This window comes from Corapipo altera, unplaced genomic scaffold (assembly GCF_003945725.1).
Source record: "Corapipo altera isolate COAL_440 unplaced genomic scaffold, ASM394572v1 2b, whole genome shotgun sequence".
Taxonomy (NCBI): domain Eukaryota; kingdom Metazoa; phylum Chordata; class Aves; order Passeriformes; family Pipridae; genus Corapipo; species Corapipo altera.
In genome coordinates, this window is record NW_020884874.1 from 23,991,113 (window position 1) to 24,009,750 (window position 18,638).

The following is an 18,638-nucleotide window of genomic DNA, read 5'->3' on the forward strand; positions in this document are numbered from 1 at the left end:
AGCGAGGAGCATGAAGCCACCCCGGGGAATGGGGGCATCCGCGCACCTACCCCTCCACTTCGCTTTGCTCCTGTGCAAAGGCAGATTTTATGTTCCCAGAGACCCAAAAGGTCGACGGCGTCCCTGCAGGGCGGTCAGAGGAGGGAGGCGGCTCTTCCTCTACAAACTTTCCCTGTCCCCTCCCTCGCCGCCTCTCTCTCTCCTCTTCTCTCCTCCCTGCAAGTCTAGGCTCCCGGTCGGCGATGGCTGAGAGGCCGGAGAGCAACGGGGCAGCACTGCTGCCCGTCTGGTCCTTGCCCGGTCCCCGCGGCCGCTCCCAAAGCGACATCTCCTCCTTCTCCTCCTCCCGGAGAACCTGTCTGCTGCGGTCCATCGTGGGCGGCTCAGGTAAGGGGGAGGGAGGGAGGGAGAGACCTCCAAGCCTAGCTGAACTAAAGAATTTGGGAAAAAACATCCTACTCCACACCCTGCCCAGCTCTCCCAGACCCAGGACACGGTGGCCAAAGTGTGTGTCTCTGGTTTACGTGCTTAATTTACTCCTTAAGATGATGTTCAGAAAGTTCCTGGCTTATCATACCCGTGTTCTCACACCTAAATGAATCCTGATAATGCCATGGGTACCCACCCGTTTGACAAAGCATCTTTGACTGCAAGGGCAGAAAAGTTCCAGGAAAGCTTCTGGGTGTATTGCCAGAACATCATAACTTCTCGTCCCACTGCTTCACACATTACACTTCAGCTGCATGTTAGAATTTTACCCCATGCACTTTTATCTGTTTCTTGATTTTCATTAGCAGGTGAGGCAAAAAAAATGGGTAAATCAATATTCCACCATCTTCCTTTGGGAGGTAACCACTGCAAGTGCCCATGGGATGATATGGGGGTGGAAGCTGGACGTTTGGGACAGAGTAGGCTTTCTGCAGGATTCAGAGTAGCTTTGCTGTGTTAAATGAGAGGAAGTGAGGACCCTAGTTCACAGTGCAGATATTTGAAAGTGGCCAAAGTCTCTGGACTGTGCTTTACTCAGTCTGTTTCCTGAGGTAAGGCATTAAGGAAAATGAAATTCTGGTCTCCACAGGGCTGAGTACATTTTGAAAATGTATACTTGCCTGGTTGCAAATCAACCCTGTATTGACTAGAACGAGGCTGTAGGCATATACATCCCTGGTGATGTAGATACTTTGAATGCATTCTCACACTACTGCACAGGACTACACCACCATCAGGGAAGCTCCAGAATGCACTGAGAGACATCTTCTGCTGCAGCACAAATAAGGCACTGCAGTGCATGTTTGAGTCTAAAATGGACCACAATGTCCTCTTATGTTTGCTCCTCAGGGAGTCTTAAGATAAAGCAGACCATGTGCTTGGGGAGGCTCAAGTATACAGGCTATGCCTGCCTGATGAGAAGAGTGGGAGTGAAAACTTGCTTAGTCACATAGGAGCAAGTAGATTCAACTTGTGGGGCCAGAGGCTGCAAGCAAAAACAACTGTATGTGCCAGTTTCTGTATAATTTTTTGCTCTGTCTTTTTCTGTGTCTACTTAAAAGTTAGTCCAGTGAAGGACATTAGGGACAGGGAGGAGGGAGGAGATTCCAGTGATTTGTCCAAATCAGAAAGGGCTACTTTTTGGTGTAAGGTGTATTTCAGCACTACCTGGAATAATATTGCATGAACAACGCCCTATGACTTGATGTGTACACCCCTGGATCCAGAGGGATTGACACAGAAGGATTGTCACAGAGGTTGGCAGGATTGAGACCATATCAATGTTATACTATGTTTTTTGTTGGCTTAACTACAAAGACTACTAACAATGAGCTGGGTTCATTATGAGAAACTGACAAATCCGATGGAAGTAAAATGATGGTGTTTTCAAAGATGTGTTGTTATTTGTAGTTTCTTACACACAACATTTAGGCCTCCCTGTTGCCCTTCTTGGTTTTTGAGGATTTGTCACTTCCTGCCAGTAAGTGACAAATGCTGTTTTCTCTGGTTTTTATTTTTTTAACGTATTTTCTTTCATTCTGTATTTTCTCCATTGCTGCTTCCTGTATCTTTTTCCAGCTGCTCATTGGATGCAGCAAAACCACATTCTGCCACACAAGTGTTGATTCCCTCTTTAAAAAGGAAAGTATGCATTAAAGATGCAAAGCTGTTTAATTTTTAATGTGGTGGTTAGAGAATTGGCTTTATACTGAGGTGCCATTAAAATAACCTGCTTTTTCATTCCCCCACTAACCTAGAGAACAGCTGTAATGGGGACGGAAATGTGAAGCATTTAGAGAAACAAAAAGAGGCAGTATTTTTTTTTCTTCTACCTTTTTCTCTAACCATACCATTTGATTAAAGCAGATCACTCATTTACATCAGATGTTACCTGTGCTCCAACTGCTGCATTTATAGAACAATTTGCATTTTAAATAACCTGCAAAATGTTTGCTTGCCGCCTGTTCCTGGGCTGAATCACTTGCAACTGTTGAAGTCACAAGCTGCAGTTTCTGTTACATATTTGTCTTCATTTTCTAGATCCTGACACCAGTTCTGCTGAGAAGACATTGTTTCCTCTCACAGCATCAGTGATAGGTTGCTACCCCATAGGTGGTTCATACTGTCATTTATTTTACCACCTCCTAATTCACCATTCTCAATGCAGGATCTGTGAAGAGGCAATATTTTTTGAGACTCTTCTAGCTAACAGAAATATAATAGATTTTTTTAAAGCAATTTTGGCAGCAGCTCATAAAATTCATCTGTTTGTTATTCTAGGTCAGTACTATATGTATCTTGATAGTGCAGTGAGGCTGGTCAGGTGGTCCCCACGTTTATGCTGTCTGTGCTTTCTTACCACCAGTTCTGCTATTACACACTGACAGAAGCAACTTCCTGATATCACTTTACAGCATCTCATTTTATTAGCTGCCATCAAGTATGTGAGAACAATATATTTTCAGGATTTTCTTTTTAAATCTGGCCTTTTCTTTTAGTGTTAGTAGTAGAAGATTACTTAATTTCACTCTCTGGGCTCTCACCTTACCTGTTATTTTGTGAGAGCTTTACCTTCCAACTCTTTTTTTATTTCTCATAACCTCTAGGAAGAATAAGGTGAACCTCATCATGAGTAAAAATGGCATGACCTGGAATTTTGATTTAGACCCTGAAAAAGTGCAATGTCAGCAAAGTTCAGAGGCAGCATACCTCTAGTTTGTTGTGGTAGGCATAGTCTGTGCATCACTTCGACGTCATGGTACGCTCCACCTGACAACTGGCTGGTTTGCCAGAGCATCTAAAGGAGACTGGTGAAGAAAAACTTACTCTCCTAAATTTCAGAGCAACACCAGAGGCACTTGAAGAAAGCTGCTTGAATTACATACCTTTAAGCAGCCTTCCATGTTTAGGGACTGGATTTAAACCCACTTTAAAGGTGGATCAAATTAGTCAATTTTCTTGATTTGCCCAGCATAGATGGGGACTGAACTGCAATTGAAACAAAGACTCTGCTCAGATGCTTTCCCAGAGCTCTTCCAAACTCTAGATTATGTAGTTATGGGGCTGAAGGTAGCTCTCAGCATGAGTGGTGAGTTCTGGGGTGCAGGGTGGAGGAGATGTGCTGTTTCATATCAGCCACCTCTGTGCTCCGGTTGTGAAGCAGAGACAGCGGTTCTCTTTGTGACAGCCCTCAGGCACCAACCTCAGCTGCTGTGGTGCCCATTCTTTATCTTCATGTCCGCCTAGACAGTTTTGAGTTTGCTCTCTTTTTAGTGTTGTGGGTTTTGTTATACAGCCTTGCATTTTGTTCCGAAGGCGGTGAGGTCTGTATTGAGGTACATCTTGGTGAAAAGGGAACTTTACTGCTCAGACCAGAAGTCAAAAAACCACCCATTTCTACTCTGGGATTGACATTGTCATATTGTTGCAGTTCCTCTTGAGGTCTTGCTCTTTAGCAAGAAAGAGAAGTTTCAGGTAATTTGTTCCACTAGTAAGAAATGTACCTTTCAGATAGAGAGGTGAGCTCCTCATGTATGTTTCCATTCCTTTCACTGTTTTTTTTTAGCCTTTCTGATGTCAGACAAAAAAAACCTACCTGAGAATTCAGACAGCAATTCATCAATACCTCAGGCTATACCCCAGATGTTGGGTTGCAGAACAGAGTGAGGGCCAGAGTGCAAATGACAGTCCTGCCTCAAAACTTGTACATGCCAGGATTACTTTGGGAATTTTTGCGGATTAATTTATTCAAAATGATAATGAGTAACAGCTATGAAGCCATCTGCTACTGACTCCAGAATAGAGTGAGCAAAAAGATGGCTTAAAATCCCCCAATTAAGTGAAGAACTGGGGAAGCTTTCATGTAGTGATCAAGGCATTAAACTGGCTGATATTAGATGAGAAAAAAATTGAGGATTTTTGGATTTATTTTATCTTTTCATTGTTAGAGTGCTCCATGTTGCAAACTTAACAAATGTCAGATACTCTTCTTAATGGACAAACTTTCTGGTTGATGCAAAGGAAACATTTTTGACAGCTGAGGGTATTTGACAATCTAGAAATGGTGAAATCCAAAATACTCTTAATCTAGACATTGACCTGATTATCTGAGGGCATGGAATCTAGGGAAAAAAGTAAATTTTGCATGAGTAGGTAGGTAGCTGTTAACCTTTGCCTGTATTTCCCACTGTACTTGTACTCATATTTCCCCAAATGGCTACAGATTCCAATTTCCTTATTCACCAAGTCCTACCAAGGTCTATGGGAGTTGAATTCAGCATTTGTGAAGAAGACATCAGATGTGCATTGTGTGGACGGTGAGAAAGATAGTGTTTCTCAGTTCTAAGATGGAATTGATGAGGGAGAAGATTGGTGCTGTGAGAGAATACCATTACTGAAGCAGCTGATTTTGGTATATTGTGTGAAAATATGGGAGTTATGGGAAAATATCATTCTCCATCGTATCAAGCAAGACTTGTTTACAATATAAATTGAAGTACAGAATTTTACAAGAAGACTAAGGCAGATAATCTGAGGTAGAAAATTATAGTAGAAATTAAAACAAGTAATAATTTTGAGCGATTTAGAAACTAGACTCATCATTTCCAAGAGACTCTGCATCGTGTCTCTAAGCCCACTTTATTATTTTTCATCAATTTGCAAATTTGAAGTATCAAGAAGAGACAGCAAACATAACCATTTGAAATTTGACATATGCTTATAGAATTAAAGCATTTATTTCTTTATAATAATCTTCTTAGACCATCGTCCCATAATATTAAATTCCATCCTGGTCAACCTTATATGTAACTTCAGATGATGCTGAGGAAAAATCCAGGAATCTTAGAACATTTTATACTGCATACATTGAAAAAATTTAAGTCTGCTTGAAAACCTGGTTAATTTATAAAATAGATGTGCATGCAGGGAAGAAGCGTGTGTCAGCCATTTCTAGTCAGCCATTTCTAATATGAGTTTATACCATAATGCATGCTAAATAAGAACCTGCCTGTTTTATCTTAGACTAAAAGATATTATTCCACACCAACTCTTGCAGAATAACTGGAGTAGGTTCTTGTTGTTAGCCTAGCCTGATTAAGTGTGAAAGGGGAAATCCTGGGCACACTATGGTTTACAAATACAAACCATGTATTCTATATGTCATTTACACATGACCCAGTTTCTGAGACAAAAACTTTACAGTCATATATTCAGACTTGGGCTCAGGCTTCAAAAAAATAAATTTCTAAATGTGATGATAATCTTCATGGTTGGCTAAGTAGAAATTGAGCTGCAAACATTTGCAGCATAGGCTTTAATGTGTGTTTTGCAGCAGCTAATCAGTAGCTGCATGGGGGGATCTGTTCAGTGTTTTGCTGCTGTGTGTGTTTTAGTTTCTCAAGGCCCTTTGGCATTTAGCACTTCCTGCTGCTGTGTGGCTTCTAGTAAGTAACCATTTAATATCAGACCACATGTCAGGTATGAAGGCTGAAGAATTGATCTTAAGAGTAGCTGAAGAAAAATTTTGCTCCTTCTCTTACTGAATGTAAGCAACTTGTTAAAAAAAAAGCATTTGTTTTGGTTTTAAAACCTAAACATATCATTAGTCAAATCCATCATTTGCATAAATAATTTATCTTTCTTCCCTACCCCATTCCTCATGTCCTTCTCTTTTTGCCATTATTTCCTGAAAAAGCAGACACAATTTAAGGTCAAAAGACTGGGGACAGTTGGCAGATTTTTTAAAGGTTGATGAAGAATTTAAATTTTTGTTTGTTTTTTCGGTTTTGAAGTCAGAATCTTTTCAGTGCCAGAAATCCTGTAGGATTTCAGTTTTCAATAAACCCAGTATTAGTCTTGTTTCTGAATTTTTAGTAGTTCTTATAGAATATGCTTTATCATAAGGCAAACCTATCTTCAGTTATAAACTTTCCTTTTCCTTTCTTTTCCCCTAGCATTTTACCTGGCATGTTGCAGGTAAAATTAGTTTTTCTCAGGTGCAATCAATTGGCACAAAAGGAAAGATATGTAGAAGAAAATAGAAAATCTTGACTTCAGTGTTCCAAGTTCAACCGCTTCTCACTTTATTTTTGAGATTGTCATTTTTAAATCCCACCACAACAAGGGTTACTCTTGCTCTTCATTCATGTGGAAAGCACTGTGATCTTTCTGAAGTACAAGCAGAGGTTTTAGGCAGTTAACACTTCCCTTGGTGGTGAGCTGAGAAAACTTGTTGCCCATCATGCAGTTTTGATGCAGAATTGGACTTTTAAGATGTTGTGTATAAATTCCGTAAGTGCCTTTGATGTTGTTACAATTTTTGAACTTGAAAGGCTGAAGCAGTGAAATATTAGTAAATTTTATCAGTATCAAGTAGTATAAAGGGCTCAGAGGTGTTTGCACTGCTTTAATACAGCCTGAAGCTTTAAAGCCACTGCACTTTGCAGGTTGGCTGTGCTATCAGGTGGAGGCAGAGCTTTGTAGAGAAGAGGAGCTAAAGAGCAACTTAAACCACTGCACGCTTAGGTGGCGAGACACTTTTCTACCCGCTCTCATCCCTCTCATGTTATTTATATATATCTGGCACATTCTGCATTGCCCTTCCCCTTTCTCATGTTGTTGTTAAAACCACTTGGGTGTATTCAGAGAAATACAGGGCCAAACAGTATGGGGCTGGGAAGGCAATGTGGAAGAGTAAGCATTCTACCAGAGTTGGGCAACGTGGTGACACTTCACATGCTAAAATACTGTGTGTAAATGGCTTCTTTTTAAAATAATGATCATATTTTTACCAAATGTCTTAATTTTTTTTAGGAAATGTAGCATTTATTAGTTATTTTTAATTAAATATGTATTTTACAGCTTGATCTAATTTTTTTAACGTTTGCGTTGTTTTTAGTATCTAGAACAAAAACTTGTTCAGAGAGAGTGGCTTCCTATTAAAATGAGCTGCTTTTTGATTCCTTTCAGCTTCAGACATGATTTCTGTCTCACACACAAGTTGTGTTGGCTACGGCTTGGGGAATTTGCCCAGTTGCACAATACCACACACTATTTCCATTATCTGGATGCATCAGTTGGTAGCTCAGTTTTGGCATCTTTACCCAAGTTGTTCCTATTCAAACTATATTGGAAATAAGAGGCACTCATCTATCGCTTTCTTCCTGTCACCTTCTTCGCAGTCTTTCACTCCCCTCTTCTCTACTAGCTTCTTTTCTGTATTCTCCATAGCTTCCAGTAAATGTCATTTATATTGTGTTGATGTTTGGTGATTCTTTGTGTAGGTCTGGTTGGGTATATGTCAGGTTTCATCCTGCCCATTCGAGTCTGATGCACTGAGATGTGAAGGGACTAGAAACCTACAATTAATAACATTAAGTTTATAAACTAATAATGCAATTACCTCCAATTAATAACATCAAATAAATAAACATTACGTTTATTTTCTGATTGTCACAGGGAGATAAAGATCAGAATTTGTAAAGTTTGGGCAGAGGTTCATTCAATTTTATGAATTCATTGCAAAAGGCTAAAATATCTCCTAAAAATTTTAAAAGAAAGAGTTGCTAAATATTAGGAATGAAGGAGAAATGCTTCAGAGCCTTGCTAAGATAAAGGCTAAGATAAAGCTTGACGCAGTGGCAAGGATCAGGAAACAGATGAACTCTGGCACAACCCTTACTTTATTTAAAGTTATCAAGTTATCTTCAGTTTCTTAGAACACAAATTTTTCCTCATAAAATAAAAGTTTTGTGAAAATAATTTTTTTTTGTAGAAACAGTCCTGATTTCAGGCACACTTTTACATTTTCAGAAGAAATATCTGACAAAATCTAAAAATGGTAAATTGTCACTTCAGAAAATTAATCTGATGTTTTTATAATTTTTCGTCATACAGAAATCTGGGATAGGAGGTTTTTTCATCTAGTTTAGGGAGCAGGAACAGAAATAAAGGCAGCAAAGAAGTGCCAGAATTTCCTTGCCACAGAAATGTTATTATCCTAAGGGACCCTGTCCATCTATTAAAGGCAAGTGTAACCACTGCCACTTTCCTTTCTTATGGCTAAATCAAAGGTTAAAATGCTTTCTTGAAAGAATAAGGGTGTTCAGTATAGAACAGAACCAGAGCACAAAGAGCACATTGAGCAAAGTTCTAACTTCAGAGCATGTGTATTTGCTTTTCCTGTTTCTCGGGGGAGAATCACAGCTTTTAAATTATATCTGTGACTAACATACACAGTACTGAAGAAAATTATAGGCACCAAGTAGAATTAGTATTGAGGTATTGTTTTGTGTCATCTACAGGCACAGTAAAGAGGGGGTTGTGGTGCATTTGCAGTTGAATGTGTCCTAATTGCAGGCCTTCTTTGTGTTCAAACACAAGCAACTATATTTAAACTTTATGAGTGAAAAGATAATTAGCAGTCATCTGCTTGCCACTTTTTAATTTAATTTCTCTGCTGCCCTGTGTCAGGGCTGCCAGTAAATGGTAGTGGTTTAAACCACCAATGAAACTGTGACCTTTTTATCTGCAAAAAAGATGAGTGCTACCAAAGCATAGCACAAAAAGACGGCATCTACAAGACATATTTCTGAATGTTATTCTTATTTAAAGCAGTTTGGGCTATCTCAGAATGGTTGGATTTGAAATAAGTTATTTCACTTACACAGACAGAGCCAGTGTAATTCATCAGGGACCAGTGGACATCCCAAGCCATGATATGAAGTGTACTAGACCCAAGGATGGCCTTTATTAATTAGGCTTATAGCCACCTCTGCCTGTGTTTCTCTGAGTAGACTGTTGACCCTATGTCCTTAGAATTGAGCCAAGAAGGGAGAGTTACATTTCCCCAGAGGCATGGCATCTTTCTTCCAGCCGTTTGACTTTTGAGCCCTTAACATTTAATTAAAAAAAAATAATGGTATCTTCCTGTTATGCCTTCTTGCAAACAAAACTGAATGGCATATTTCACAACAATTCATTTTAGTGAATAGCAAATCCAAAAAAAATAGTCTGCAACCCAGCTATTTAAGTGTTTGGAGGCACATCTGCTATGAATTTTGCCTTATTCTTTGGAAGTTGAGATAAACAATGGCTTTTGATCTACAAATAGCAAAAATCATTTTGGGGAAAGATTTCCAAAGAATCAATGCAGTAATTTTCAGAGTTTTCTCATATTTAGAAAGTCATCTTGAGATTTGTCTAATGGGATCTTCCTATGGTAAATGGTGAATATATATGTAATTTTGTAGACGATTGTGGCTCACAAGCCAAGAGCTGCTCTGTGGTACAGATGTTTATCACTACACACGTGGTAAATGAGTGCATTGTACATGCTTGTGCATTTAGTGGTCTGTCTGAAATAGCCTCTGAAAGCTACACCCTTGCACTGCAGGACCTGCCAGAGTGGGAGGGAAACAGCAGAGCAAATGACTTTCTTTCAGCTACAGGGGTGAAAGACTTCAGGGAGAGCTTCAGATGTGCTGCCTGCCCCTTTTTTGGCTCTGTGTCAAATAGCTCTCCTGATGATCAGCAGACCGTGCAAGAAAGTTCCTCCCCTTGCAATTTCCATGGGGAAAAATAAAGCCTTTCACTCAGTGCCTGCTGTGGAGGCAGTGCCAGGAAGCTTCACAGGTTTGTCTATCCTTGGGTGAGGAAAGGTGGCACACTGTCTCAAATAGCGAGGTAATTGCCCAACAGCAACTTAGGCATTACTCTGAAATCACTTTTAATTCAAGCTGGGTTACGTGAAATGAAAACAAAAGCACTTCTTTTTTATAATGTCTAAAATAACTCAGTTGCCAGTCTTTTAAAAAGAGAAAGAAAACATCACCGACAAAATGAGTGCTAGCAAGATATCTGTAACCAATCTGCTGAATTCAGGCAGAGAAAGACCCATGAGACTTTGCCTTGGTGTCAGCAGTTTAAAGATTTTCTATGCTTCTATGCTTCTTTTCTTATGTCTTCTATGAAGTTTGTAATAATATTGTCTGTTTTGGATGGCTTTGCACTTTGATAGAGATATTGTAATTTATTAAAATTAGAAATTATGTATTTCAGACAACACAGAAGTTGTTATCACATAAATTCTTGGTGAGTGGAAGTAACTCAGCAGAGCACACAGCTTTTCCAACTTTTTTGCATTATTATGTAAACTCTGTGGGGAAAAAGATATTTGTTCCATTCATTCTAGGCCAAGATTGGAAAAGTGCTGCAAGCATGTGTAAAAGAGGTTTCTTGGGAATGGGATTTATTGGACTGGGGAATAATCTGCCAGGAGGAATAGTGAAAGCTTCTCTGCTTTAAGTGCTGGAAGCACTTAAAACCAGATATGGAAGTGCACTAAAAATTGCGTCAAAAGAAACTCTTTTTTGCAGCAATGAGCAGGGTCTTTTGCAGATGTGGGGGTTTTTGTTTTGGTTTTGGGTTTTTTTGTTTAAATTGCTCTATGTTTAGGTCAAGTCAAGAATGACAGGAGTGGGACAGAAGACTGAGCATGCAAGCCATCCATGTGCACCAGACTCACTGGGCTAAGGAGATGAAGATGCATTTTGCTTTTTGACTGGTTGGAAGAGCCACATCCATGACCTTCTACCTGTGGCAGGGTGTCCTCTTTACGTCCTTCAAAAGTAGAGGGAAGCAAAAGAGATGGGAAGGAATTCTCCTAAGCAGCAAATAAATAACTGACAATAGGGTAAGCGAAATGAACGGGCAAACCCAAATTCTCCCTTAGTGTCTTGAAGATGAGTTCTGTTACATGCACTTTTATCCTATGTTTAGGATAAGTATATATTTAGATGATTTTAGGTGAATAATTAGAATATTTAGATGAATTCTAATCGTCTGGGTTTTGACAGCGAAAAGTGCATCGAATAAGCAAGTTTTGTCTGCCTTCTAAGACAATCGCCCTTTTAAAAGAATTATAACAAGGAGATTTTAATTCAGGCACTAATTAGTGAAGTGAATTCTAATATTTATTGGAACTCCATACTTCTGCTTCAGTGAATTTGTTTCAGTTATACATACCCCACAGAGAAAATAAATCCCAGAAAACTAAACTTTGTGCATATCATGTCTGGAGTAAATGAGAATTGTTCCAAATTGTTTTCATACAAGCATTGATTAGCACAATAATGGAAGAGAGAGAAAAAAATCCAGAAAGACCTCTACAAATGGCAGTGTGCATCTCTCTCAAATTTAGGATTAGATGCCTCAAATTATGCACATTTGTAAGAAGAGCCCAAGTTTTAAAAATATATTCAAATGATTTCTGATTCTCATCCTTTTACATGTCAATAAAACTATCAAAATATGTGCACTTTTCAGTAGCCCTAATCTGCATCTGTTAATGTGAACTTAATCTTTCAGAAATAGAGTTATAAGAGTGAGTTTTTTGCAGCAATTTGGGATCACTGTGAAAGTGATTCAGCCAGTGTAATCATTATACCAAGGAAAAATCAGAAGCCAAGTTCAGTGGCATTTGATAGATGCCACATGTCTGTGGGATTCACCTGATGTTGAAGACTCCTATAGTAAAGGCTAGTGTTTTTCAAGGAACCAAAATTCCTTCTTTGCAATAATATTCTAATGCAATACTTTCTCTCTGTGACTCTCTGAGGGATGTAATGTCCCGAAGTGGATTGCTCTGAGCCCTGGAATTTCTGTAAGAGTGCTGAACATTGGCTGAATTGTGTGGATAGTGGGCATTGAAATAAATACTGCCATAGAACTGCAGGGCAGTTTTTAGAAAGGGTGCATATTTTTTCTCTGTAAAATTGCAGTACGAGTTCTTCTGTTGAGAGTTCATGGAACACAGGGAATAACAGCATGTCAAGTATGCCATGTACATAGGCACTGAAGGGCTCCTGGGTCCAATGAAGTGGGTATATATGAAAAAATAATTACCCACCTTCAATTCAGTCCAGTTCATTTAAATGACATTTTTCTAAACCACTGAAATATAAGCATCTAGCTATCAGACTGGTGGAGCCTTGCTTTCTCTCCTAAAAAATACAGGTACACAGCCACAGGGAAGGAAGGAACCAGTCGGTAGCTATTGGGTATCTCCAAGAGAAATGCTGAATGTTGAAGGCTGGGCATATGGATCCTTGCTCTGAACAGAGAAACAGACTTCAGTCACTGCACTTTGAGGTTGCCATGGATGGAGAAAGAGCTGGGCACCCTGTTTCTTTCCCCTTCCTGTCTGTGCTGTCATTTTTCCTCCCAATTCAATGATTTGGGATAATACAGATGTTATGATCTCTCAGGAAATGCACTGGCTTTAAGAAAAGGGAGGAGACCCAGCACTTCCAGTAGGCCAAGCATTTTTCGATGGAACAGGCCACTCAGGCTAAGCCAGTGTGGTCCAGCCAAGCCATCACTGGGACTGCATCCCACCAAAGTTTCACCTTCAGCTGCTGTGCAGCCCCCTTCTTTGAAATGTAGCAGTGCACTGCCAATTAAGTCTACTGCAGTGTCTCTGGGATTATGATTTCATTGTAACTTTCCACTGCTTAACATTGTTTTGGTTTGGTTCTTACAGTCACATACTCAGCTGTGTTTTTTTATTTTCAATGACTGCTGGACTTTGGTGTTGAAAACTTTGGGAGAAGATTGGATTTTTTTCAGCTCCAACCTCTTAGTAAAATCCTAATGTAAGCAGGCATGAGATGCATTAACACGTTTTGTGATTGCCCAGGGTCAATAATGATCAAAATTTATGTGAGATGGTTTTCCAAAGGAAATTAAACAATGAGCAAGTAGAAAGCATCTAGAACAATGCCATAGTAGGCAACATTATAGAGCAACTTCTACCTTTATGCTGTAAAAGCCCTGTGAACGTACACTTGATGTGGGTGTCTCCAGGCAGCCTACCTTCACAGAAGGGGATCTCCTTCTGGGATGAAAGCCCTGCCTGGGCTCCATATTACTTGGGTAAGGACAGGAAGAGGTGAAGATTATCCATTTCTTCCGACCTCTGCTGCCTGTGAGTGGGAGTGAGGAGTGTGTTAGGTCTTCTTCTCTTATATGAGGGATATTATCTCCCTCTACTAGTCCTTTTATTATAGTATCAAAAGGAGTAGGAAGGGCCAGGGAGGAGGAAGAAAATACTGACTTAGATAGCAAAGGAAAATGGAAAAAGTGTAAAATGTGAAAGATCCCTGTCAGGAACAAAAGAAATTACTTCATTCAAATTTCTGATACTTCTTTTTGGTTAGTCCAACCATTATGTTCACAAACATAGCAAATGATTTTTTGTCTGTAAAAATCCATTGATTCTGCTCTGCTTCTTTCAGTTTACATCCAGCAAACTATGTTTTGGCTCAGCACATTTTTAATTCCTGTTCAGTGGAAAATCTTTATTCTCCAGATCTTTTGTACTACGATGCCCACCAAGTGTGGGAGAAGTGGGGATGCTCTCCATCTAGTATCAATTACTGTAGGAGTCCATCTGCCTGTGGTGGCCAACAGAGCTGATGTGCTGGACTCTTACTAGCTCCAGGTCTACTCTGCCATGGATATGAGGAGAATTGTCCACAGACCAAGATTTTCCAACAGTCTGTGAAGGAGCCTAAAAACACTGACTATTCCACAGAAAACAACAAATTGAGTAGGTTGGTGGCTTTAAACAATTTGTTTGCACTATAGTAATTGCTTGAAGAAAGCCTCACTCATATGAGCAGTCTTTTTTATTTTTTCTCTATATAATGAATGTATAAGGTAATGGAGCTTTCTTTTGCTGTTCATGATATTGCCTATTTACAATGACAAACAGCTTCAATAATCTTACTGCTGCAGGAGGAAGGAAATGGAAAAAAGTTGGAAAAGCAAAGATTTTTGGGTTTTGTGAGGGTGCTTAGGTTGAAATGGAAATATATTGCCCAGCCATAAAGTAGGATTAGCCCTCTCGTAGCTCCTGTTTTGTTGCCTCTTCAGTTATTTTTCATAAGACTTCAGAGCTAAGAGCATCCTTACAATTAGTGTGGCATCTGGCCTTGTCACCACCAAAACAGCCTTCCCTAAGCCCAGCTGTACACCTTCTATGCCTCAACACCATATTCTCACAACTGCCTCCTCCATCTTCTGACCCATTTACCACGCCTCCCATAATCTATCCCTCCATATGCTTATTTAGGTGTCTTAATCTCCCAGCTGCCCAGCTGGCTGCCAGGAGAGTGCTGGGGGAAATCTCGTGTGGGTGAGAGGTTCTGTGTCTCCTCGAGATGCTGCCGTGTGAGGCTGATACACTAGATGGGGCGGTTGCTATGCTGATCAGCAAACACCGTTTCTCTGGCGCTGGATTTCTGCTCCTGCTTGCAGGACGGGAAGACGGGAAATACGGGCTTGTTTATTGGGAGTGATCAGCCCTCCTGCAGCAGAGTTGGTAGATTGCTCTGAGCCGGTTTTGCCCGGTTTCTTCTCCTTCCCAGGTGAAGTCACAGCAGGGTCATTATTACTTTCTGTGCCTTAAATGCAAATTCAGCTGTGTTTAAAGGCACAAAGCTGCATTGGGATGGGATGGTGTGTCAGCCTTTTAAATTTCTTGAAGGTCGCCCCACCCCTTTTTTTCTAATCCATAAAATGTATATTTAAACAACACAAAATGTTATTATCAGCCATCGCTCTTCCCTCAGCCAAGGTAATGCTACAAGCTTGGCATTATTGGTTGTGCTAGTGAAATTGGATCTCCTTGTCATATTGATTCTGATGTACTTAGGTCAGGGCTTGTGGGTTTTGTATTGATCTGTCAAACTGCTGAGGAGTCAGTGAGCAAGATCTGTTGTCTGTGTTGTTTAGGAACTAACAGAAGCTCTTATTATTTGCCAGCAGCCTGTTGCACACTTGGACATTGATCTGTTATGAGAGAAGCTGGCTTTAATTAGTACCAGGTTTTCCAGTATTTGCTCAGAGTGCTTTGACCCTGGTCCACAGCAAGTTCACGAAGCAGACTCTCAGGTTGAGCTGTACATTTATTATGTAGTCTTTCGAGAAAGAAATCATTAAAATAATTGGACTAAAATTTTTGTATGTGCTGAACTTGAAGTAGTCTTTTCTAAAACAAAACTCAATTGGATCTATAAAATGTGTTCAGAAATACACATCTAGACCTTGATTGGCATTGTGCACTTAAGTAGTTGTTGTTTATCCTGATGTTTTGCTGGCCTGCTAGAGATTTAGATTTGATGTATGTGGCTCTAATAGCAGATACAGAATCCCTTGACTAGTCTGAACAGTAATTCCTTCTCTCAGCTTGATTACTTCAGCATGGAAAAGGCTTTCCCCAGAAGCCTGAAAGAGAGAAATCACTCATTCATTCCAACTTGTAAACAATTTTATGGCAGGAAAAAGCTTTTTTTTTCTTTTTTTTCTTATTTCTTTTATTCTTGGAGGAAGAGGGCCTGGCTAGATTATTGCTTTTAGGTTGTATTTCATGAAATAAACTGACAGTAACATTAAGTGGCTCATATGCAATTGATAAGTATCAAAGATGTCACCAAAGTGGTCATGTATGCCAGTACGTCTGCAACAGGAATTTTCTTCTACATGAAATAGTAAAATTATAGACACTAGATATATGACTAAAAGTAAGTTAAAGCAGTTTTCCCATGATGTATCACCAAATGAAACATGAAAAGAACACTCTTACTAACTTATCAAAGTATTTCTCTATTGTTTATTCAATACTTGCTGAAATGATCATGAAAAGTGACTCAGTGAAAAATGAGTGTGTCATTTTATAGAATGTAATCCATGTCCAGGAAATTATATCTGTAAATTCTGACCATCTCCCACATATATGTGCAGATGAATGGGGGATGAGGAGAAGAAACTAAAAAAAAAAAAAAAAAAAAAAAAAGGGCCCTTATTAGCCTGGTCCCGGCCAAGTACAAGCATCTAGCAGCCATACTCTTCCAGCAATGTCCAAGCAGCCATTGCAGCATCTGCAAGGCTAAGGAGCCAAAGCTCCCTCACTCCACAGCATCCACAAGAAATGCTTGGTGTATTTCAACCCCTGTGGCTCAAGAATATCTAGGGCTGCTGCTGCAGACTTTCTGAAAGCTTTGGGTCAGGCTGTGTTGCTAGAGCGGGGTGGTAGAAGATCTTCATGTCCTGGATTCTGGGGGAGGAAGCATGGTGTGGTTCCATCCAGGTCTTGAAATGTGTGATTGGTAATATGTCAGGATGAAAAGCACAGTTGGTTTGTTGTTTTTTGTTGTTATTGGTTGGTTGGTTGGTCTTGTTTTGGTTTAGCTTGTTTTTTATGAATTTGAAAATTATACACTAACCTTTTGTATTCAGATACAACATTGACCTAAATATGCAATAAATAGGGTGGCTTACTTCATTGCTTATTGAAACCTTAGGACAATACGGTATCTGAATGCTTCCTTTTAGTTTAACTGTTTAGCTTTCTTCCGAAGAGATTTAATTTTTGATTTGGACTTAAAAACCTGTGAGAGATATATAGCAGAGATTTTGCAAGTTCTGACTAAGCATATGAAAAAGTTTATCTATTGCACTTGACTTTCGTAAAATAGAAATGTGATCATTAAACCTGTCATAGGAGGGTCTCTGTGGACTGGTCTAGCTCAGAAATTGATGTAATTTGCTTAGTTATCTTTAAACATCATCTTTTTCCAAAAGAGGCGTGGCAAAATGGATACAAAGTCACTAAAAATGTTAAATTACTAGAATGTTATAGGACTTGTATAACTGTGCAGACAATCAGTGGGCTGCATGGCTGATTTCTAGCAAAGATAGACATTGACAGGATTGTTCCTTTAATTTAATTGGGCTCATTGAAATGTGGGGCCAGCACAATCTTCTTTTTAGATGAACTTCATCTCTTTCATCTTATCTTGTAAACCACGTGTCAGCAGCTTGAGAGCAAGTACCTCCTTAACTGATTTATATTTCTGCTCTTTACAAATATTTCAGTGACATTGTTTTCTGCCCTTGTATTTTTTGGGCCTCTCTATGCATTCTTGAGCTTAGTTTGTGGCATTCCACCATCCCTGGCAGCCCTTGCTCAGCCGAGCAACTGTCTTGGCCTGGATTGTCCTTGCTACATGTGGAAGAAGTTTTTGCTTTTGGTGTAGCAACACAACACTTTGCTTGGAGGTCTCTCTCCCCAGGACTGTCTGGCAGGTGGCAAATAAACGAGTGTACCATGCTGTCTCTTCTGCCCCCATCCGTGAAAGCTGAACAGGAAAATTAATTACCTGGGTCTGTGTTACTATTTCCATGTATGGCTTCCCAGAGCAAGCCACAGTCAATGCTGTGTCTGTCATGCTGGCAGAGCTTCAGCGAAGCACCCCACTACAGTCTGGAGCAGCATGGGAGCTGATATTGGCTCTTTGAGAGAGGGCTTTGCAAGACACTGTTGCATGGCAGTGTCCTGGTCTCAGTGTGATGTTTTATAACAACAGCCAGTTGTTTAATCTAACCAGTTAGATTAAAAGTCATGTTAGGAAGGTTCCAGAATGAGCTACGTTGAACAATTGGCAAGTACTTAGAAAATAATTGAGTCAATAACTAAATGAGAGAAAATGTGTGATAAATGCATTTGATTTTCTGCTTTGGAGAGCTAAGTTGCCTGGTGAAGGAAAACACTAGATGTGTCTTGATTTGGTACATCTCAACATCAAAAAGATTTTGAGACTGGTCGCAGGACTGTGTTTCACACGTAAGCCATGGTAACACGACCTAGATGTAATCTCCATGAAGTGGGTGTACAACGTTGCTCTCAAAAATATTTATCAGCAGTTTTCTGTCAGTCTAAAAGGGCATCTCATGCAGGATCTTGCACAGGGCAATCCCTGGCCCAGTTGTACTCAGTGGTTCAGTTTTGATTTGAATGTAGGATTACAGAATATCCTTGCAAATTTTGCAACTATTACCAAGCCAGGAAAGTTGCAAGCACTGGAGAGGACTGCACTGCGAATCAAAATGGTCTTCACAAATTCAAGCAAAGAGGTAATACAGCTTTCTGTCAATTTGCATACCTCTCCTCTGGTCTGTTTTTCATATAACTATGTGTTGTAGTTTGAGACCCCCAAAATCCAATTCCTGAGTCCAAGCCCTCCTCCCACAACTCAACCCAGTGTGAGAGGGGTTTTCCAGACAAAACACAAGACTCAGTATGGGGG

The 18,638-nt window shown here is 39.8% G+C and overlaps 1 protein-coding gene across 3 annotated transcripts in view; it reads left to right on the plus strand.

Annotated features, from left to right (window-relative positions):
- The first annotated feature begins 239 nt into the window (after window positions 1-239).
- Window positions 240-18,638, plus strand: part of PHACTR2 (phosphatase and actin regulator 2) — a 134,929-nt gene continuing 116,530 nt past the window's right edge. For all 3 annotated transcript variants that reach the window (XM_027632772.1, XM_027632793.1, XM_027632798.1), the window contains exon 1: window positions 240-387. In XM_027632772.1, coding sequence (XP_027488573.1) covers window positions 243-387 — 145 coding nt within the window. In that variant the 5' untranslated portion in view covers window positions 240-242. The remainder of the gene's footprint in view (window positions 388-18,638) is intronic.